Source organism: Branchiostoma lanceolatum, chromosome 3, assembly GCF_035083965.1.
Source record: "Branchiostoma lanceolatum isolate klBraLanc5 chromosome 3, klBraLanc5.hap2, whole genome shotgun sequence".
Classification (NCBI taxonomy): domain Eukaryota; kingdom Metazoa; phylum Chordata; class Leptocardii; order Amphioxiformes; family Branchiostomatidae; genus Branchiostoma; species Branchiostoma lanceolatum.
This window is the reverse complement of record NC_089724.1, coordinates 29,391,601-29,414,614: the sequence shown is the minus strand read 5'-3', so window position 1 is coordinate 29,414,614 and position 23,014 is coordinate 29,391,601. Positions and strand designations below refer to the sequence as shown.

Sequence of the window (23,014 nt, the reverse complement as noted above, 5' to 3'; positions counted from 1 at the left end):
TACCATCATGAATTATGATATCATTATGAATTATTATAAATGCTGGCCAGAATCCAGATCATTACTTAAGCTATTAAAAACAAAAGGAACTAGAAGCTAGTCCGAAACCAGCAAAGTAGTTACTTTAATGCTAAAACGCCAACCGAAGCCTGTTATATAGTCTGGAGGAAACGACCTGCAGCAAAAATCAGCTCATTGTCGGGAACTCATCCAAGTAAAGAGTTTGACCGGTGAGCTCTTATTAACAAAGACAACACTGTCATGCCTGTGAAATATTTCAACCAAATGACATGTATTCAACCGTCAAATATCAATACAAGAACGCATTGCAGAAATATTTCATCCAAATGACATGTATTCAACCGTCAAATATCAATACAAGAACGCATTGCAGATATTTCATCCAAATGACATGTATTCAACCGTCAAATATCAATACAAGAACGCATCGCATATTGAGCGTAGAAAAATATTTGTTTAATAATGGAGGTCCAGAAATGACATGTTGTTTTCAGACTCCAAGCTGTCAAAGTTCACGTGAGGTAAATGACACTTTGAAACATCCGTGCCTTAGGTTATACAAACTCAGCGCAAATCGGGCATGACTTTTGTTTCGTGCCACGAAAAGGAAACGATTCAGAAAGAAAACAAGTTAATTGCCACGATGACTATGTGTGCGATATTGTTTTTTCGTTGACTGATTTCCGCTTGAGGTAACAGAACACAATACTGAGTATTTCGCCTTCGGGTATTTACATGGTTCAGGACTCGATGTTAGAATCTATATTTAGATATAATGTCCTTGACAGAAGCCAGTTTACAGTGGCGGACGGTAGCATTTAGGCGAAAATTTCTGCCGACCTGACAAACATCGTAATCCAACTCATACAATCTCAAACCTGACCTATTCCTCTACCATTCAGCACAGTTTCCACCGCGTGTAGAAGAGTATCTTCGGCTTTTTTTACAGTACTGCGCCGCACTACTTTATACCCGTGCTGCTATTAGGGTCGCGGATGAATATCGTGTGTGTTCTGCGACCTTAGCTCAAGTTTCAAGAAAAAAATAAGTCACCGAAGAGCCATTTTGTCAGCTATTGGTAAGTTTTATCATTTCCTTGTTGTTTGTCCAGAAAACAGACATGTTTAGTTATTTACAAGGCCTGGTCACTTTCGTCATACAACCATCATAAGATCTGAAACTGAGGGCATTCTTGGGATATATAGTCGTGCATTTGTCGTACTAAATTCAGCTGTCTTGTTGCTGAAAAAGCTACAATTGTAGATCCTTGTAGGTGGTTGATTCTGATGTCGCCTGCAACTATTCGAAAATTCTACATCAAAATCGTACGACGGCCTACGACGAAAGTGACCGTTTTAAGGACCTTAATATGACAAACGTATGGCTGTTACACGTGCACACGTGCACGTTTTAGGAACTTGCATGATCAGTGAGAAACATTTACAATACGTCACTCAAAGGGTTAATATTATTTGGTGAAGGTATGAGGTCGTACGTGGAACTCTAGTTAAAGATGTGTGTTGGGTTCTTTTACAAAGTAACGCGTCAGGTACTGCTCGCAAACCGGGTTTGTTTCTTTTCAACGTGCCAACAGGCTGTCTGCAATATGGTCGTGTGAAAGTACCTAAAACGTGTGTACATGTAACAGCCATACGTTTCATAAGGTCCTTGACGATGCGTTTCACATTCGTCAACTTGTAAAGATAATAAATTTGTCGGATATGATTATAAATGTGATGTGATATGTTCACATTATTCAAGTTAAATGTCTTGTTTGTCGGCTCTCAAGAAGCCGTGCACAATGAGAACTGACATACAATCAGGAAACGGCATATGATAAGCCCACAGAGAAGCCAGGGAGGGAATCAAGCTCCGTGACGTTTCCTTGTGATGACTCATCAATCCCTACATGAGTCTCAGTGCTGTTTATTTATCACTGTTCTTAAGCTTTATCAAACATACCCTTTATTTTTCCATATTTTTAACCCTTCTCTTCGAGCTGATAAACTAAACATTAAACTAAGCTGTGTCATATTCAGTTTTCTAAGCTATACTTATTCAGTGAAGCCAAATGCAGATATTGAAATATTTCCTGCTAATACAAATACCATTAGGTTGCTTTCATGCTAACCTCCTTGACGGTTGTCACGGGTTAAAAATTTGGGACGACAAACAGTAAACGCGTCTGTCCGTCCTTGCCAATTCTTGGCACGAAACCGCGTCACTGCAATATTGACAAAGCATCGGTTAGCCACGACTACGGTTACTGTAGGACTCACCAAACAACTAGTCTCTACCAGACTTACTACGCCGGCTCTAGGAAGAACAATTACTAGGTGAGTTATAGCCTCTACCAGGCTCCGCGGGATGGCTGGAAAAATAGTAGAAATTGGCCAAATAGAGTGAATAGTGTGCCAAGGGAGTTAGCTACGGAGAGAGGGTCCAATCTGCCGTCCATCGAAATGGAACCTTACTGTATAGCATACCTACTCTGCATAACGGAGTACCTCGGCTGATTTCTACTATTTTCCCAACGATAGGACGGAGCCTGGTAGAGGCTAGGAGAGTTAGGCCACCATAGGTTTTCCCTTGAACTGACTCTCACGGCCAGTTATTGAACTTTCTTTGCCAAATCCTACGATCCGTACCCCCGTAGGAAGGTCTCGTGAAGGCTACCGAACATCCACGACATTTCTGAGAATGTTCTCACTTCGCTATCGCATGCCGTTTCTATTACACAGGTGGTTGGGTCCCGTGACTAATGAATGAAGAACGACCTGAATTGAACGAACACTATATGAGAGTGAAGCACAACTACCATGTGTGCATCCTTGCATTATTGATTTCCATGCTTCGTATATTTAAACGCAACGGATAAATGTATATTTTTGTAGCGTCTAGACAACCCTCGTATTAGAAACATGACTTGTTCATACATCTACAATTGTACAAAGAAGCGAGATGAAGTTGACTCTACTGGATTAGCTTAGCTTATCACTTTTGTCTATTGTGTATGTATGAACTATGTACTGTATATATTTTACTGTATATGTCAAAGACATGCTAATTAGGTCTATTAGACGACCTGTATCTAGCCCCTCGAGGCACGAATGTACAATAAAGGTCTTCATTCATTATCCAGGTAGAGACCGGCCCCATCAACGCACCTACAGCTACATAACGTGATTTCAAGGAAACCTCTTGCAAAGTGGTGAATGTTCAAAGAAAGATGACGTTTGTAAACTTCTGTGTCGTATTCCTGCTGGCCAGTCTTGTTCCATTCTCCCAGGGGAACCCAGACGCCGTGGTTTGGCATGAAAATGTCCCAATACGTGAAGATGCGCCTGTCGGCAGCACAGTCAAGCACCTGCGAGATTTTGTAAGTACCAGCGTGGCTTTAACGGAAGAGGTAAACTACGTAACATCGTGGTCAGTGAACATCACAGGCGGCAACGATTTCGGACGGTTTTGAGGTTGTTGTTAAGAACTTGACGCTAATCGTAGCAGCACCGCTGGACTATGAGTTCTACCCGCGGTACAACTTGTCTCTGGAGCTGACAAATACTGGAGACAACGGCGTTTCGCGCGTGAATCTCGCCATACTAGTCATGGATGTACCGGGATACCCGCCGTACTACAACAAACTGTGTGAAACACCAGTTCTACCTGCTAATGGGACGGCTGGGAACTATGTGGTACTGAGCAGTAGTAATGGACTTTACGATGTTGTACTTAATGGTGAGGTCACAAACCAATATGACGACGTTCTTCCTGATTGGCGTTACGAAGTCCATGATGCTATCATGGAAGATTGCTCCCTTCGATTGTGTGTTGCTTTCACCGAACTGAAGTACGATGCAGATGCATACCGCACGGTGCTTGAGGTACCTCAAAATCTAGGCAGAATCGAGTTTCAATGTCGCGACAGACAGTTGAGACGCAATGGTAAGTTTATAGTCTTGGACACTTCTATCAACGATAGGTTGCCTGAATGGGCACAGGGTGGTCAGTGTGACACGGCAGAAGGTTCCCGTTTTGTTTTTCTTCTGGAGGGAACTGATATATGGTCCACTTCGTCCAATCAGATACAATGTGGCGCTGACGTCACACTGTACGAAAGTACTGTGTCCGTGGAGTTCATAATGCAGTACGACGTTACAGGATGCCCCGAGGGCAGGTACGGTCTGTACTGTGACAAGAACTGTGTTTGCAAGAACGAGGCCCGTTGTAATGGCTTCAACGGTGCCTGTGAATGCCGTCCGGGCTGGCGAGGAAGGGCCTGTGATATTCCCTGGCCTGAGGTCGTCATCATCGCGTCACCTGGCGATTCAGTTGTGAAGTACATCGGTACCACTCTGACTTTGACCTGCGTGGCTCCACACATCCAAGTAGCAAATATGACGTGGGTTTATCAAGCAGAAAACAGTTATATTGACACAAACTCTATAGAAAAAGGGGCAGTACAGAACAGTTCTATTGACTTTCAGGCGATCTCAGAATCAGCCAATGGTGATTATACTTGTGTGGTAAAAGCTACAGATGGTGAACAAATGAATGCAACTTTTGTTCTCAACGCCACCAAATGTCAGCCCAACTATTATGGAAAATATTGCAGTCAAGTGTGTGACTGTCAGTACGAAGGGACGTGTGACAGGTGGGAGGGCTGCCTGTGTCCTCCCGGTCGTCATGGAGACAAGTGTGAGAACACCTGCGCACCTGGCAATTTTGGTTTGAACTGCAGCAAGAACTGTAACTGTCAAAACAACGCCATGTGTGATCCGGTCAATGGCACCTGTATCTGTTTAGATGGGCAGTCAGGTGACTTTTGTGAGAACGACGTCCCCAAACTTGAGAATAACCAAGTAGTTGTTAAAGTGTTGGCTTCCGTTATTCCTGCTATGGTTATAGTTGGTTGCATCATAATTGTGACCCTGGTAAAAAAGGGTGGGTTCAAAACAGTGAACACAGAGGAGGACATAGAAATAGAGACCCTCTCATCATGGGAAATAGACAAACAGGACATTCGTTTCGAACACATGATAGGTGAGGGGGAGTTCGGCCATGTCGTGCGGGGAAGACTGCGCGTGCCCCAAGGCTACGAGGTTTTGGTCGCCGCCAAAAGTATCCGGCCTGACCGCATGACAGCGTCGGCTGTCCGTGACTTTCGCCGCGAGATGGACATCCTCGCCAGGATACACGAGAACAAAGAGGGACACCCGAACGTCGTGAAGTTTTATGGAGTTCTGACCAAGTCGGAGCCACAGTACATTGTTGTGGAATACGCCACTAATGAAGAACTGCGGAGGTACCTGTGGACTTTGAGAGAAGAGTACAAGGTCACCGGGAACAGGAAGCTGTTAGAACGACTTGATTTTGCTTCTGGCGTGGCCAGTGGGTTATCGGAGCTGGCACGTCTGAAGATCGTGCACCGGGACATCGCAGCTCGTAATGTCGTCATCAGCGACAGGAAGGTGGCCAAGATCGCGGATTTCGGACTTTCGCGTGACGTTTACGTGTCGTCGGCGTACGAACACACTAACCAGGGCGGGGAGGAGGAACTGTTGCCGCTGAAGTGGATGGCCGTGGAGTCGTTACGGGACGGGGTGTACACGTGTGAGAGTGACGTGTGGTCGTACGGCGTGCTGCTGTGGGAGATCGCCAGCTTTGGGGAGGAGCCGCGCTATGCTGGAGGCCCGATGCACCCCGACGTCTGCACACTGTTGGAACTACTGAAGAAAGGGGTTCGTCTGCAACAGCCGGGGAACTGTCCGATGTCGGTGTACAAAATCATACGGTTGTGCTGGATAGTGGATCCATCAAAGCGGCCGACGCCTGAAGGACTGTTGCAAAAGATAGACCAGTTGATGCCACAGAGGCATTTTGCTCACCTTGTACCATAACATTTCATGGCAATGAATTTTTTTTTAATAATTAGGCAGTCTTGTGTAGCAATCAGGTTCGAATCTCACGAGCTAATGGACCGGTACGGTACTGGGTCTTATGGGCAATCGACTTTTCTTTGTTAACTTGAGGCTTTTACCTTCGTAAAAATGTTATATGTTCGGTTGTGTGTGTTTGTGTGTGAATACGATACTCGAGAATACCTGGATGGATTGTATTGATATTTGCTTTGTCAGCTGACCTTGATAAGTACTCGAAATGATTAGATTTCGGGCCCCATGGCTGCTTGTTATTGTACTGTATCGGATTTTCCGATTCTGATATCTTCTGTTCTGGACAAACTATGGAGCCGATATTAAGATAAAAGATAGCTCTTTGTTAAAGTGAAGAAGTGTATTTGTTTTTGCTAAAACTTCTGAATGAGAATAGGTAAGGGAAGTAGTTGACGGATCATCGCGATCTTTGGTATGTCGATAGCATAACTAGATGATTATTATGCAAATCAAGATCTAATTTGCATGATTACTTAGAAAAACTTATAGATACAATGCGTTACGTGATAGGACTATTCAAACATGTGGTATATGTAACTGAGAAAATGAGGAACATTGACAGATATAGATAATGCAAATGAAGCCCTAATTTACATATTCAACAAGAAAATAGTAGACTTCGATCCATAGACGGTAAAGGACGGACATCTTATACCTGCAGCAGTTGGAAGTTAAGTAGATATGAACATCGTTTAACATGAATAATACTAATGAGGAGCTAATCTGCATAATTGAAAATGAAATGCTATCACAGCCTTCTTTGTAAAGATAAAACTTTCATACATTATAATTTGCGGCGTCATGGCGTAACGGTCAGGGTGTTTGTCCCGAAACCCTGAGGTCCTGGGTGCGAAAGCCCTAACATGCCACCGATGTTGTGCCCTTGGAAGAGGCAGGTGATAACAATTTCCTCACATTTTCCCAGGTGTAAAAATGGGTACCTGACTTTGGTAGGGGAGGTAAAAGGTGGTGGAAGGAGAGGGGTGGGCTCCGATCCAGCTGCCAATACTGTACCTTAGACACAGTGGATAGGAGTTTCCATGTAAGACATCACGAAATCGCCGGCGAATGCACCCGGATACACGGCGACATGCCGACCTGCGTGCCGATTACCGGCGCTACGAATGTCCCTTGCTCGCACGTAAATGTTGCCCGACTTGTGTGGGTCCACATCACGAAATCGTAGGCGATGATGCACCCAGACACACGGCGACATACCGGCCTGCGTGCCAATTACCGGCGCTACGAACGTACCATGCTCGCACGTAATTGTTTCCCGACTCGTCTGGGTCGACTTCTTCTTCGGGGCAGACGGAGCTCTCTTCCGCCTAAGTCGAATTTGGCACTAGGTAGCGTGCGTAGTCCAGTGGTTAGCGATCTTGCCTCTGGAACTAGAAGCCCCGGGTTCGATCCCGGCTGTGTCGCTCACCCGACATGCACGCTACCGTTAAAGATCGCAGGACGGGACGTTAGGCCGTGGTCCACTGTTCATTGTGCTTGTCGAAAAGAGCTAGGGGAATTTCCCCGGTACACTGAACCTGTAAATACTGTACATAGCGTCTGTCTTCTCTGTCACGACCAGTGAAAGAGTAGCTCATCTGTTCATTGAGTTCATTTGAGCTAAACTGGTTCGAGATTCCTTTCCTTTCCTTTTTACCCGGTTGTAGAGGAGGTCACTATTCTTAGACGAGAGAAGGAATAGGCAGCGCTACTCTAAGGCTTGTGGTATACGTGGTGCACGGTGGTATAGGTGGTTTTCATACTGAGACGAGCGAAGGAATAGGCAGCGCTACTCTAAGGCTTGTGGTATAAGTGGTACACAGTGGTATAGGTGGTTTCATCATATACCACCGTGTACCACTTATGGCTTGTGGTATAAGTGGTACACGGTGGTATAGGTGGTTTTCATACTTAGACGAGTGAAGGTATAGGCAGTGCTACTCTAAGGCTTGTGGTATAAGTGGTACACGGTGGTATAGGTGGTTTTCATACTTAGACGAGCGAAGGAATAGGCAGCGCTACTCTTAGACTTGTGGTATAAGTGGTACACAGTGGTATAGGTGGTTTTCATCATATACCACCGTGTACCACTTATGGCTTGTGGTATAAGTGGTACACGGTGGTATAGGTGGTTTTTATACTTAGACGAGTGAAGGTATAGGCAGTGCTACTCTAAGGCTTGTGGTATAAGTGGTACACGGTGGTATAGGTGGTTTTCATACTTAGACGAGTGAAGGTATAGGCAGTGCTACTCTAAGGCTTGTGGTATAAGTGGTACACGGTTGTATAGGTGGTTTTCATCATATACCACCGTGTACCACTTATGGCTTGTGGTATAAGTGGTACAAGCTGGTATAGGTGGTTTTCATAATGAGACGAGCGAAGGAATAGGCAGCACTACTCTAAGGCTTGTGGTATAAGTGGTACACGGTGGCATATGATGAAAACTACCTATACCACCGTGTACCACTTATACCACAAGCCATAAGTGGTACACGGTGGTATATGATAAAAACCACCTATACCACCGTGTACCACTTATACCACAAGCCTTAGAGTAGCACTGCCTATACCATCACTCGTCTAAGTATGAAAACCACCTATACCACCGTGTACCACTTATACCACAAGCCTTAGAGTAGCGATGCCTATTCCTTCACTCGTCTAAGTATGAAAACCACCTATACCACCGTGTACCACTTAAACCACAAGCCTTAGAGTAGCGCTGCCTATTCCTTCACTCGTCTAAGTATGAAAAACACCTATACCACCGTGTACAACTAATACCACAAGCCATAAGTGGTACACGGTGGTTTATGATGAAAACCACCTATACCACCGTGTACCACTTATACCACAAGTCTTAGAGTAGCGCTGCCTATTCCTTCACTCGTCTCAGTATGGAAACCACCTATACCACCGTGTACCACTTATACCACAAGCCTTAAAGTAGCGCTGCCTATTCCTTCACTCGTCTAAGTATGAAAACCACCTATACCACCGTGTACTACTTATACCACAAGCCATAAATGGTACACGGTGGTATATGATGAAAACCACCTATACCACCGTGTACCACGTATACCACAAGCCTTAGAGTAGCACTGCCTATTCCTTCTCTCGTCTAAGAATAGTGACCTCCTCTACCACCGGGTGCCAAATTCGACTTAAAGGCGGAAGACAGCTCCGTCTGCCCCGAAGAAGAAGTCGACCCAGACGAGTCGGGAAACATTTACGTGCGAGCATGGGACGTTCGTAGCGCCGGTAATCGGCACGCAGGTCGGCATGTCGCCGTGTATCCGGGTGCATTCGCCGGCGATTTCGTGATGTCTTACATGGAAACTCCGCCGGATAGCAACATACTACGTCCCCCCAAAAAGGCTATTGGACTACCTTTACCTCTAACTTTACAATCAACTTGATATCCGCAGACAACGCAGTACCTTAAAAAGGGACAGGGGGCGTCACTATCTCAAGCCTGTATATGACTGTCTCTTGTCACGTGATAATCAACATCAAGTCACGTGACAAGAGAACTCCAAGACGAGATCTGACTTTATTACCGGGTTGACGAAGAGACAGAGAATTCGTCTCGAAAGCTCCCCAGAGCAATCTATTTTATGTTGTGTGTAATGCTTAAATGTTTGTCAAAAAACTTGATAACTTCTCTTATTTGGTAGGAAAATATTACCCACTGATACAATTTATGCATATGCAAGTGATACAATTTAAACGTTTGTTATACGTCAATCGTTAAGTTTAACATCGTTCGGCCAAGTTATATGGCCCTGGAACTCTAGTTGCTTGAATTTCCTACGTCCAAATTAAGGCTTAATCATTTAGAATAGGCTTGATAAGGTATAGTGTACAATAATGATAAGGTATCGTATACAATAATGAATTAAACATAAAGTGAAATGAAAGTAATCAACTAACGCTACTTCTACTCTAAAGCAGTTGTTAAACACCCAGCACTACTTGAAAAAAGGTGGACGAGGGTTGCGAATACAATAAAAGTTAGGTTGTGATCAAACAAATTGCGATTTAAAAAAAGGAAGAAACGTTGCAAGAATTTCAATTATTTTCGGCACCCTCACATCAGTTTCATTTCGGCTTCATTTTTTTTTTACATGCCGAGAATGTGTTCCATTTTTAGTTTTCCTCTAGTATTGAATACAAGCAAGATAAGACCCTCATGCTTAGAGAAAAAAAGAAATGGTTTGTTCAATACAAAAAAAACGCGCTGCAGAGTTCTGACTTGCTGTTTCTGTACACAATACGTCCTACATATGTTTTAACAATCAATGTGTTCTTTCCTACCATTATAAGTAATTATCTAACACTGCACAAAATGGCCTCGGATCCCGGCAGAAACGTACACGGATTTTTCTGTAATTTGGGCGGATACTGACGGATACAGACGGATCCAACGTAACTGACGGATTCGACTAAACCCTCACGGGCTTTGGAATATTTCTTCAGGACTCCCTGTACGTATCTGCCGTGATCCGAGGCCATTTCGTGCAGTGTAAAAGTCAACAGTGAAGAGAATGGTGTAGGAGATCCTCTGGACTGGTCATGATTTATTCTCATACACGAGTGTGAGGAAAGGGGGATAAACTAGCGTTTAAAGACTCCATCCCTTCACCGTGCTCTTATTTGCATTATCAATGTCTAGTGATTGGAATCTCAGCCCTAATCTCGAAATAAAATTACTATCATTTAGATTAAATGTTGTAGAATTTCCTCATTTCCACAACAAATAATGTTCTTATTTTCATAATCTATACGCGCTGATGATTTCCTCCATATACATATAACATAAATCATATATTCGAGTATTGTCTCATGATAGTGGTTCTTCTTTGATAATGACAATATGCCCTGATTTAGAAGCTACTGAGGGTAATAGCCCACTATGCCAAGTTACGTACACACAAAATTTGGTCCTTTGTACACGCCTGGCTAGAAACTTTACACTATGTACAATAACGTGTTCTTGGCAACGTCAGGATTCCTTTTTTACATTGCATTTGTAGTTTGTTCGCAAAAACAGTCAACTTGTGTCACTCAAACTTAGCACATGCACCGTTATGTCAGTGATATAGGAAAAAACATTTTCAATGCGTTTCGACATGCTTGACAATATGCTATGCAAACGGGAAAAAATAGGACCGTTGTAAATTCAGACTCGAGTACTCTTGAAAGTTCTATTACCTCACAAAAAGCTATATTACCATTTCCTCGGTGACTATGAGCTTGCGGCCTGATTTGCAAGTGTCTGGAAATGATGCCCCAAAAATGAAAGAGATTAATAATTTTGACCAAAAAGACAGGAAATGGAGATAAAGAAGGGACGCGGGGAAACAACATTTTTCTCCCTATCAGGCATGGTGAGTGCAGTGTAACTATATATTTTGCTTCATTATTGGGAGTAAAATATAATGCTAAGCTTTGTACGTGGAATTTCACGGCCTATCACTTTCGACAATACAAAGGTCAAGGAGTATAGATTGTGATTGACCGTTTGCGTTCCGGAGCAGTGTTGGGTAACTGTAAACTTAGCTGACTTTTCTTTATTCATAAACAACCCCCTCTGAGAAAAAGGAAATTTCCACTTTCAAGCCTTTTGTACATGTAGGGGTGATATTACATCAAATCATACTTTTTAAATCAGTCCAGTGCTTATTTTCAACACCCTGCGGAGACATTACACAATGCAAAAGCCAGGTGACCGGAGATGCTGTAGATTCAAGCATATTAAACTTAAATGCAATAGATTTTTTATGACATTTTTTAATGACAACTCCCCCACCGGTGGTCTACAATGTCTAAGACCTAGTAAAAGAAAACAAGCCTATTTTTAGTTTTGTCTCCAGGCTGGGAGTGGAAATCTTTTTAAGACAACACTGTACGTAGTTCTCTGACATTGGCGACATCGTTGGTCCTGATCTACATTGAGGTAAATGTTTCACTGTTCAGTTGTATATTTCACAAGTCTGGGTTTAGCGTTCGACATCTTACGTTATGTGCAAGACTGGCTGACATGTCTTTTGTTGCGTTACGTACATGTATAGCCCCATGGTCGCTACATGCTAAATGTGTAGGGTCATTACATGCACTAATTGCACTTGCATCGATTTTTGCAGTGAATAACTGTGTTAGTGGAACCAACGATCCACTTAAGTCATTCTCCTTCTTGCAATCTACCTAAAGGACATAGATCAGAAAAAACAAGTTATACAAAGATTGTCAAAAGGATTCTACAGAAAAATAATGATAAAGTCACTAGTACACTATGTTGGCCCCATTGCTTGCTCGACGCAGTTGAACAAAACAATGTTTGGCAACTAGTTTCCCCCTACACTTAGCGGCAAGAAAAATTCACCTGATATAGAGATGGCAATATGCTTGACGTTCGAAATCGTATTGTCAGTATGAGGGTCGCTTGGTTCTTTCAACCTAACCTTAAACCTTAGATCCTCCCACAACATCACTGGTGTATAGGTCTACAAATGATGCTCCTCCAGAGACCTCGGTTCTGTGCAGCTATTTCCATTTCCTTCATTGGGTCCTATCAAACCTTCTCCAAAACTAGTCAATGGATAAAGTGAACATTAAAGAGAGGTTTGGCGTCTGCTACTTTTGGAAAGTACACGCTATAGTTTAAGTTTTAACAAACTGGTGAAATAAACGGTGCCAAATTACGTAATTACTACTATGCCAAACACGGCGTCTTGAGATTATTCTGTTGGCCCTGGAAGTAAACCTAGGTTATTGATTTATCTGATCAAAAACACAAAGTGTGTCATAGTAGGCCAATAGGCTGCACTGTCAAATATGACCCATTGAAAAACTGTAATCGCCAAGTTTGTTGGGGGGTAGTGAAACTGGACAACTTTTTGGGAGATGTTATGAAGGAGATTTTAGAAACTATTATCGTGAGCGAGGTCATCTATCATACATATTTGTCAGTAACATATGGCCATTTGGCAAGATCATCGTTATATGTTTATGTTGCAAATGGCCTGTAAAATGTATCTATGACGTTCCGACAAGTTTGGAAACAGTGACTTATTGGGGGCGTTATATCTTTTTAAATGTGGAGTTTCAAATATTGATTATATGAAGTCCGAGCGAAACTACATGTGTATTAGCCTCTTATAAAAACTCTGAAAGGGGTACCTGCATGATATGAATCCCTATTAGATCAAGTTACTTGAACTTGACTGCATAGTCTGGGATTTCAACGCTACCCCCCATGTCGTACAATATACAATGCCATGTACTGACAGCTACCTTTGACATGATCTTCAGAGATGCGTTGGTGTAGCAAATGCAGACAGATGGTGGAGTTCACGGACACGAAGGGTGAATGTTTAAGTTGCGCCTTCGTAACAGCCGTTGGGCACATCGCGGGAGTCAAGGTAGGTCTATTTCAACGGAGCCCTATTCATTAGATTGGGTCATGTTTGATAAATGATTATAAAGATCTAACTCAGTAGTTTCTCCTAGGATATTACCTCTACCGTGTGATGTATATCAATAAAGTGGACAGCATGGTTAGCATCAGTTCACTTAACAAGTTAAGAAACTTTCTGATTAGGATGTGGAATCAGCAAGAAAACAATCTTCACAACAGAAATATCAGTGAAAAAATATCATTGGCAGGAACATCGATTCCTAGGTTTTAAGCATTAGCAAACTGTCCGAAATACAAAAATGTCATGTAACGTTAGTTATAAACACATTAAGATGATTGTTGGTATGGTAAGAAAGTAACAAACGTCAACATAACTTATAATTTTCTCTTTTGTCCTCATTTCTTTCTTTCTCAAAATAACGTCTTTTATGGTTACTACTTGCTAAACATTTATTTTTTCCATGTCAGTTGACTTCAAGGTATTGTGAATGGGCAGCCAAGAAGGAAATGGAAAAACATTTTGCGAACAAGATAGCAGAGGAGTTTTTCAAACGAGGAGCCAATCAAGCGGTGAAGCTGACGGCGAAACGAGGTATTGTGTAGTTCTCACTTCACTTGATGTCAATATGACATTGATACAGCCGTATACACAATTTTTAAACATGATTCAGGTGATCATGTGAGCAAAAAAGAATAATCAAACTCGCTAATGAAAAAGAGAGAAATACCCCCATGAATGTTTTCTGCGGTGTGAAAAATCACTGAGTGTTTTATCAGTTTCTTCTTTTGTTAAAACTGCAGATAAAACACTACTGCTTGGGGCTAAAGAAACTCAATGCTCAAGAGAGAGACTCGAATAAGCCAATAGTTGCTCAAAAGCCCCACAGAGTGATCGATGCAAGTCGCACACACACAGACAAGATCAATTCAAGGATGTGTCATGGCACAATGTATTTTATATAGATTCATGCAAATTATGATATTTTCATTTCAGCCCTGGAGGCTGCCACATCACCATGGCAGTTATCAACTATTGTGACTGAGTACGGATCGTATCAACTCTTCAAGCTGGCCGGGGCATCTGAGGAAGGAGCTCGTCAGTATGGAGTCATTTTTACAAGTCCATATATATTCAATAACAGATTTTCATGTAAAATCTTTATCATCCTCAACTCCACTTCATATCCGTGTGGACTAAATTTTAACTGTGTAATACCTGGTATGCATGCCCATGGTTCTGGATCCACTACAACCCTGCTAGGTAAGTTGTTACATCCAAGGAGCTGTCCAGTTGCACAAATGACTGCACAGTGAGGACCTCACTACATTGTCTGTCATTTTTTCCCCTCTTCTTCCTAAGTTCGTCCTCTGTCGTTGGATTCGGCACCTCGGTGGTTACTGGTGTTCTTACTGGTGGTCCTGTGGGAGCAGTAGCTGGAGGAGCTGCCTGGATCATTGGACATGTCGTCCCAGTCGACGTGATAATGTAGGTCTTGTACATAGCATCTAAACAACAATTACAGTTTCCATAAATGACCTATTACAGAAAACATGCAGAGTAGCTTGGTGTCTAAATTTTCTGTACGGCTTTAGCTTTGAAGTTGTTCTTTTTAGTAAGCATGAACTTTAAGTTCATATGATATGAAATGGCAAAATATATATTTGGCGATAAAAGACATAATCAGTGATGTCCAGTAACCCGGATGTACTTGTTGCCAAATTCTGTGTATATTTATAAAAGAAAAAAATGATAAGATGCTGGCAATGGTGGATATCATATTTTCTTTGTACAGTATGGCTTTGCGATTTTGAAACGATTGCTGTTACAAGATAATTGCTTTGTGCATGAATGGATAAGAATTTTTCTACGAATACATTTGTATGGTGTACGACTCACCCTATGGTAATTATCTTTAAAAACGAGTGACTGGGAGTTATAATTACGACCCCTTCCGTATTTGCATATAGGCATCCATAACTTGGAGTCAGGACAGGCATTCAAGTTAGTCATCCAATAAATTTTGTCATAACATCACAACAGCGATACTATTTAGACTGAAGGTACCTGGAATCGCATTAACTTTTATATTTTTTTCTTTATTCAGGCAGCTGATCTATTAAGAGCATGTTTGGACAGCAGGTGTTCCAGTGATGGTGCAGTAAAGGAGAAAACATACATGTGCCAACATGTAGTGTAGCATCAAATGTCATCAGTGTCTAATAAAAGAGATTTACTGGATGTGCTTTATATTAACAGCAATAAAAAAGTCTAAAGCCGTTACATTTTTCACATCTGTACAAAAGCAGTTTTACACTTGCAATACGGGGGGGGGGGGGTGTACGGTGTTGCAACGCTGGTCAACATGGCCAACCAATAGCGCTTTGGATTATTTTCATGACTTTCAACAAAAATGTGAAAATGTCGCTGCCACTGGGATTGTATTTTTTTGTTCGTCGCAGTTGATAAGCTTATGCAAGAAAGTTATGATTTTACCAAATTGAATGTTTGTGATCATATCAAATGTTGGAAATTTAATAGTATAAATTTCGTCTTTTTCGAAGTTTAAGAAAAGCTGACCATTGTGTGTTCAGGTATCTGATGGAGTTTTTACATGGCCTTGCATATGAATTTGACTATGTTTCTGAATGTAGCGTTATATTGGCCAGGCACTACCATTTAAGTGTTTGTTGCTATTAATCATTCATGAAATAATACCGACAGAAGAAAACTTGATGTATTGACAAAGTCGTAGATGTGTATGCGCAGTTTTTTTTTTAAATAATGTTGTACTGCCTATCACAAAGTGCATGTTTACCATACTATGATATCATTTGAAGAGTTACATCGGGGCAGATATGACAATAAACTGCACAGCTTCTTACAATCAATTTACGTGTCTAGCATGTCATGTGCTTTGTTCTTAATTGTATTACCTTTCTTCATAACATAACTCAGCTGCGAAATGTGACGTTAGTTATCTTACTGATCGAGAATAGTTCAAAATAATTCTCATAACGTTATACTCACAAGGAACTCACATGCATACTTTCCCATGTTTTCACAAAGTACAAGCAGGAAGAATTCAAAGAGTCAATTAAAATATTACTAGTATTAGCAATGAAAGTATGACTAGTATTGGCAATAACAAGAGACATAGAGTATGTATTTACTCCACATGATAATGTCCAACTTGTCTAGGGGCTACCAAACCTAGTCCGCTACCAAACCATGCAATGTCGCAAAACGATGTCGTTGATTAACAACAAAATGTTTACACAAATGCATCAAACACTTTCCCAGACCTTTTGGTGGGAAAAAGTGTGTTCTAGCTGTCATCACCCTCTGATAACATAACAGCCACGGTAGATTCAAGCGACCTTGTAAGCTATAGCACCATATTATCATAAGAACAAAGACAGTCGTCTTCGAGAACAAAGGACTACCAGGTACCGTACGTATCTCACATGCACAATAAAAAGGGTCTACACACACACACACATTCATACATGCACATGCCATGTTGAAATTAGGGTGGTGTGGTCACAGATGTAGCATTTGATAGGTTTAGCAATTGTAAAATTCTGTTGGAGATCAAAAGCTTGAATTTCTATAAAGATCGTGTTTCCTTGTCCTCAATTGCAGATTTTCCTACCTCTGAATGGAAGAGTTTCCAGTTTTTTCGTGTGCAGTATTGTATCAAAAATGCCACATGGCCTTTAGCCCTATTCTTGTCAGCATTTTTCAAAGCCTGCATGTAGTGGTTCTTTGCCTTCTTGTGACCATTGTTGGTAATTGAAACAACGAAAGGTAAACCTTGCAGGCGCAGAACCCAGTTCATAAGAATTCGGGACAATCGCCCATTGCCATCCATAAACGGATGCAACTGTACAAACTTGAACTTGAGAAATGCTGCTTTAGCATACATGGTTACATCAGTCCTATTGTACAGGTTATTGAACTGGTTCAGTATTGTTGTTAAAGTTTCTGGAACAAGATGAGCACTGGGATAGGAGTGTCCATCTCCCGCATGCACTTCCTGCGTTCTTAGCTGTCCTGCTGTGTCATCAACTCCATTCATCAGTGTCTTGTGTAGTTGTAACAGTTTTTGCTCAGTTAATGGGTGCTGGACACTGGTGAAAGCCTGGTTTATTGCCATGTAATGATTAACCACCTCTAGGTGTTGCATGCTCTTGTTTCCAAGACCATTGGCCTTTTCTTCTAGAGCAGCTGTTCTCGCGTTAACCAGTGATAGGACTATGTGAGTTGTCTCAACATTGTCGAGCCCCGCACCTTCAAATTCATTTGAGTCGTAGATAAATTTTGCCAACATATCAGCCTGGAAAGAAGACTCCATGTATGTTTTCATTTTTGTTTCAGGTGCTAGTTCCTTGTACTGTTGAAGGTTGCCTGTGCAGACAGATTCAATTTCCTGTAGTACGCCTGGTACTCGTGACCAACAAGGAACTGAAGGCTCCCATTCATTTGTTGAATGCAAGGTGTAGACCTGTGTGTTAAAAAATGGGACTGTCAATTCTCAATGTATACATAGGAATGGTAAAATGCCCACTCTGTAACTTGTCAAACATAAGAATATAGCTTTTGTGTTTCAATGTGACACGTGTATTCACGGTATTAGTCTATGACAGAAAAGCTTCCACGTTTCCCCTGCATTAAGTTGTAGCTGCACACGTCCCATGAAGTTGCTGAATGATTGGTAATCCTTGATAGGTGCACATGTCAGACAAGTGACGCCATCTGGCTACAGCAAGATCAGGGTGTGCCAATGGCATTGAGCATTGCTATATCATTCTTACTTTGTATTTATACAACTGTTGATATTTATACAACTGTCGATATTTACACAACTGTTAATATTTACATAACTGTTGATATCTATACAAATTCATACATTTTATACAAATACAATTATTCATGAAGCTTTTTGGTAGATAAATGTTCAAAATATTATGCTATGACCAATCTAATGCAAGAAATTTGCAAAAAAATCTATGTTATGCTGTTGCACTTTGAAAATGTCAATTTTTCAACAAAAAAAAGCTTTGAAGCAATGTGTGACGACATAATACAGAAGATCTGGTCTATGAGTGTAATAGTATAAATCTAAGCTGCCATATTTCTGGGTAAGGTAAATTTTGTCATATTTTATTTTTTGTACCTTGGTATTACCTACATGCCTACGTGCTGGGAGCTGTATACTTACCATATTGCGTTGATTATTGCATATGGCAGTCCTTCCCAAACCTCTGTCCTCACCGACCTAAAAGCAGGACAAAAAATTAAACAAAGAATGAAAGTGGGCATCAGGCTCTATCCAACCAAGGGTTTGAAATTCTTAGATGCACAAAGTTATCGACAATTGCAAGCAAGTTAAGGTCACATCTTAATTTCCTGGCTCTTGCAATCTAGGATGTGCCAGCTTAATTTTTTCCTGATCTGCCAGCTTCATTTTCCTGATGTGCCTGCCAGCTTAATTTTTTTTCTGATTTGAAAATAAAAAGATCACAACCACAGTCCTGACTATACAATTGTGCATGTTTGGTTTTCAAATTGCATACTTAGTATAGAATTTATGCCAACATGCACTTTTATATATAGCCGAAAAAGTATTTCTAGAACATACATATACCATGGGTTCAGGTTCGGACTTATAATACTATTAATAGTATATACATGTACAGTCAAACCTACCCAAGGCGACCACCTGGGTGACCGAGCAACAGGTCGCCTTGAAAAGGATCGACTCAAAACATGCTTCCAGGTCGTGGTATTGATATATAATTTTGACTACAAAATAAAGTTTGCCTTGATGATCTCGCAGCGCCCTCCCTTACTTTACTTACTTAGGCCCTTTGCCCCAGTTGGAGCATAGGCCACCGTTGATAGTCATCCGGTCTCACTAAATACCGAAAACAACCAAAAACAACGGAAAACAACCAAATCACTACTTACCGAAAACAGCCCAAAACTTAAAACAACCAGAAACAAGTCGAAATCAAGTCGAAACCAACCGAAATCAACTCGAAAACAACCAAAAATAGTCACCAATATCAAATCACATCACGATGTCATATCTTAGGGAGAAAATGCTGCTGTTATTGTCTGTCGATGGATTCTCACTGACTTATAATGCAAGATGCTGATGCACTTCAATATTCCATTGTTTTTAAAGTGGGAACTAAAGCTCGCAGCTATCTGGATTTTGTAGTTTGATCTGTTGATACCCGTAAAATTCCTATTTACGTACGCACCCCCGATTTGGGGACGATTGCTGGCCTGACTCAGTGAGTTGAAACATTCAGGGGAAAAACCCTCCTAACGTACGCACCCCCTCTCCAGCATTTCGGTGGATAGTTAAGAGGTTGACATGATAATCCTTCCGATGATGTTTACCTGGGTAGAAAATATTAAACATTTTAAATATATGTATTATTTGTTCTTTATTACTGATTATGTGGTAGCATTCCACACTTCATTTGCATGAAGATGTACCGTACTCTCATGCTGATATGCGATTTTTCCGAGGAGGAACCCCTCCTAACGTACGCACCCCGACTTTGGTGTCGGCCTGGAGCACCTGCTTGCAACTTGAAAAGTTTAAAAAGTGCGTACGTAAATAGGGATTTTACGGTAAGGGACTACCCATGTGTACCCGAGGTTTGTACATGAAATAATAATTAAATATCACCAGAAGCGGAAATAATCAGTCTGACCCTGGCAGTGACTGTCTGAGGTTCACAACATCTTGTTTTCAGATGCTTTCGGTATTTAGTGAGACCCTAGTCATCTACTGCACTCTCTGGGCCATCCTTCTGAGGTCATGCCAGCTGTTGCTTAAGCTCCTCATCTCCTCCTCTGTGTCCCTCCTACAGCTGTTCTTTGGCCGCCCTCTCTTTCGTTTACCCAAGTCAGGGCCTGTTGAGTCATGATGGCCTTCTTGATCTCCACTTTTGTAGGTTTTCCAACATTGATAGGTAGTTGTGAGTCTGCAGGTGGGATGTCTGGGGGTGCTTCTGGGGTTCGTCTGTTTAACAGCTCATTAAAGGGTGCTGCCCATCTTCTCAGTTGTTCTTCTGTTGTTGTGAGGGGGTGGCCATCCTTGTCCTTATACCTGAGCTGACTGGTGAGTGCCCATCCCGACCGATGAGTGCCCTCTGTGCTTCCTGTGTCAGCATAAATGCAACTCCCTCTGTGTGTGGTGCTCCATCTTCTGTGCGTCCTGAATACAGTAACCTCTCTCCTGTTGGTAGCCAAAGCTGCCCTACCTGTAGCCATCTTGTTTCACTCAGCCATAGTAAAGAGATTTTATAGTCCCTCATTCCCTTAGCCATCTGTGCAGTCCTCACATTTCATACATTGTTCTAACATACCATGTACCTATCTTTATGGTTGACTTGGGTGTCAGAAGGGGAGGCCTTACAGCTTCCTTTCGGCTTTCACTGCCCTGTGTCATAAGCCTCCTGTGTGCGGGCCCTTCTTTTCCCATGACGTTTTTTTATTGTTATCATCGGTGCCTCTGTAACTGATGTTTTTCTAGGTAGGGTAGTTGGCCCTACGCTAACCCATTTTTACGTCTTGGGTGAGCGCATCCACATTTTGTCTGGCCTCTCTCCCTTGACCTGTCCAGCATGGGTGACCCTACCAGGAGTGCTAAGGGTGCTATGCACTCCTGCTGGCATAGCTTTTGGGGTCATTGAGACACGCAAGCCCTCACACCGCTACAAGGCGTGGACATTATGAGGGGACAGCGCCCTCCCACATTCACACTTTACGTTAGTAGTGTTATGTAGTGATAACAAGGCTAAGAGAGGGACAGCCGCACACACGGAGATGAACTTCAGACTGACCCCGGACCGCATGGCCGGAGGTTTATTAATCAGGGACTGTGCCCTAACTCGTCCCAGATGTCAATTGTGTCATCCCCCCATATTTGGTGAATACTACACTGGCCCTCCCCTAATCTGGAGGCGTCCCGACTCCACAGTTTAATTACAGGGAGCCGGCGGAGGCGATAGCCACGGGTTGGCTGAACGAAAGAGCAACAATAACAATAACAACCGGGCAAGGCTAACGTAGTACGCAATGGGAGGTCACACGTGGGCACAAAATACATGGGAAATAAACAATAGGCATCTAACAAACAATGCAAAAGAATAAGGTCGCTATTACAAGAGCGGCAGTACAAAACTACAATATCGTACATTCCATACACTAACACATGTATACAGAAGTAGTGTCCGTCATGAACAGAACATGGCAACGGCGGTACAAGCTCAATATTACAAGTTTCTTACATGGAAGCAACAGAAATACAAATAATAAAAGAAAATGGTAGGGTACAAATGGCCATACAATTCATGTGTCGTCCGATCATTGAGAGTGCTTTGAGAAATCTAGTGTCTTTTGGCGGAATTGAGTTCATTAATTATAGTCCAAGTCCATAAAGAGGGTAGGGGGTCTGCTTATGCGGCCGGATCGCGTTCTGACGGCTGGTGCAGGAACGGCTGGCAGCTGGACGGGAGCGGGAGCCGGTGGCGGGGGGTCGGGCTGGGCGGCAGGTAGATCAGGTGGGCGGAGGTGATGTTGCTGCATGAAGCCTGCGAAGCCAAGGTGTCCTACGTCGGGCAGACGACGTCTGTTGTCGGGTGCGGCAGCGGGTGGTGCTGGCAGGAGTCGGCGGGTAGGAGCGATGTACGGCTTCAGTCTGTTGTGATGGACGACTTGTTGGCGCTGGCGACCGGTGTCATGTTGTATACGATACAGGATGGGCGCTGGCTCACCGGGTGGTAGGGTGGCAATGACCGTGAACGGTCCAGTCCAAGGTAGACGGAGTTTGTACAGTGCGGAAGGTGGATGGTGAAGCCAGACGCGATCGCCGACTCTGTACTGGTGGTAGTTGACACGGGGGGCTTGTTGTTGGTCTTGCGTCTGATGGGACTGGGCGATGGCGTCGCGGACTGACGTGATGGCTGTCGTCAGGTCGGCCAGGTGTGCTGTTGTGGCGGGTAGCTGACAGGCGACGTCCACTGGTAGGCGGGCTTCTCGGCCGTGGACGAGGCAGAATGGAGAGCGCTTGGTGGTGGTGTGGAAGCTGGTGTTGTAGGCCAGGGCGACGTGGGGTAGGATTCTGTCCCAGTCGTTCTCGCGCCCTGCTAAACACTTCGCAAGTATGTCTTTCATCGTCCGGTTAAATCGCTCGACTTGGCCGTCGCCCTGTGGGTGGTAGGGCGATGTGCGCGACTTACGAATTCCAAGTCGGGTGCAGAGTTCGGAGATGAGGTGGGACTCATACTGCGGCCCCTGGTCGGAATGGAGTTGGTCAGGTACGCCGTGTTGGCCTATGAAATCTCGGAATAGCTTGTCCGCGACGGTGGCGGCGTCCTGTCTGGGGATGGCATACAGATTGACGTATTTGGTAAAAATGTCCGACACCACCAGGACGTACTTGTTGCCGGCCGTCGATAGAGGCATGTACGTAATATCGGTGGCGACAGTCTCGAATGGACGGGTTGCAACGATGTGACGGAATAGCGCTCGCGGTGTCGGCACGGGTGGGCGGCGCTGCTGGCAGGAGGCACATTCACGACAATAACGAGC

At 43.0% G+C, this 23,014-nt stretch overlaps 2 protein-coding genes across 4 annotated transcripts in view; one reads left to right on the top strand and one right to left on the bottom strand.

Moving 5' to 3' along the window:
* Positions 1 to 3,175: 3,175 nt before the first annotated feature.
* Positions 3,176 to 5,945, top strand: LOC136431332 (uncharacterized). The gene has a single exon (XM_066422661.1). It carries the CDS (start codon positions 3,630 to 3,632, stop codon positions 5,919 to 5,921), a length of 2,292 nt encoding a protein of 763 aa, XP_066278758.1. The 5' UTR covers positions 3,176 to 3,629; the 3' UTR covers positions 5,922 to 5,945.
* Positions 5,946 to 16,185: 10,240 nt separating this feature from the next.
* Positions 16,186 to 23,014, bottom strand: part of LOC136431331 (protein adenylyltransferase Fic-like) — a 28,325-nt gene continuing 21,496 nt past the window's right edge. For 2 of the 3 annotated variants that reach the window (XM_066422658.1, XM_066422659.1), the window contains 2 exons: positions 18,621 to 18,677; positions 16,186 to 17,903 (listed from right to left, as the gene is read on the bottom strand). In XM_066422658.1, the coding sequence (XP_066278755.1) occupies positions 17,007 to 17,903; positions 18,621 to 18,677 (954 nt within the window). In that variant the 3' untranslated portion in view covers positions 16,186 to 17,006. The remainder of the gene's footprint in view (positions 17,904 to 18,620; positions 18,678 to 23,014) is intronic. The other variant, XR_010755031.1, reaches the window with a different exon arrangement.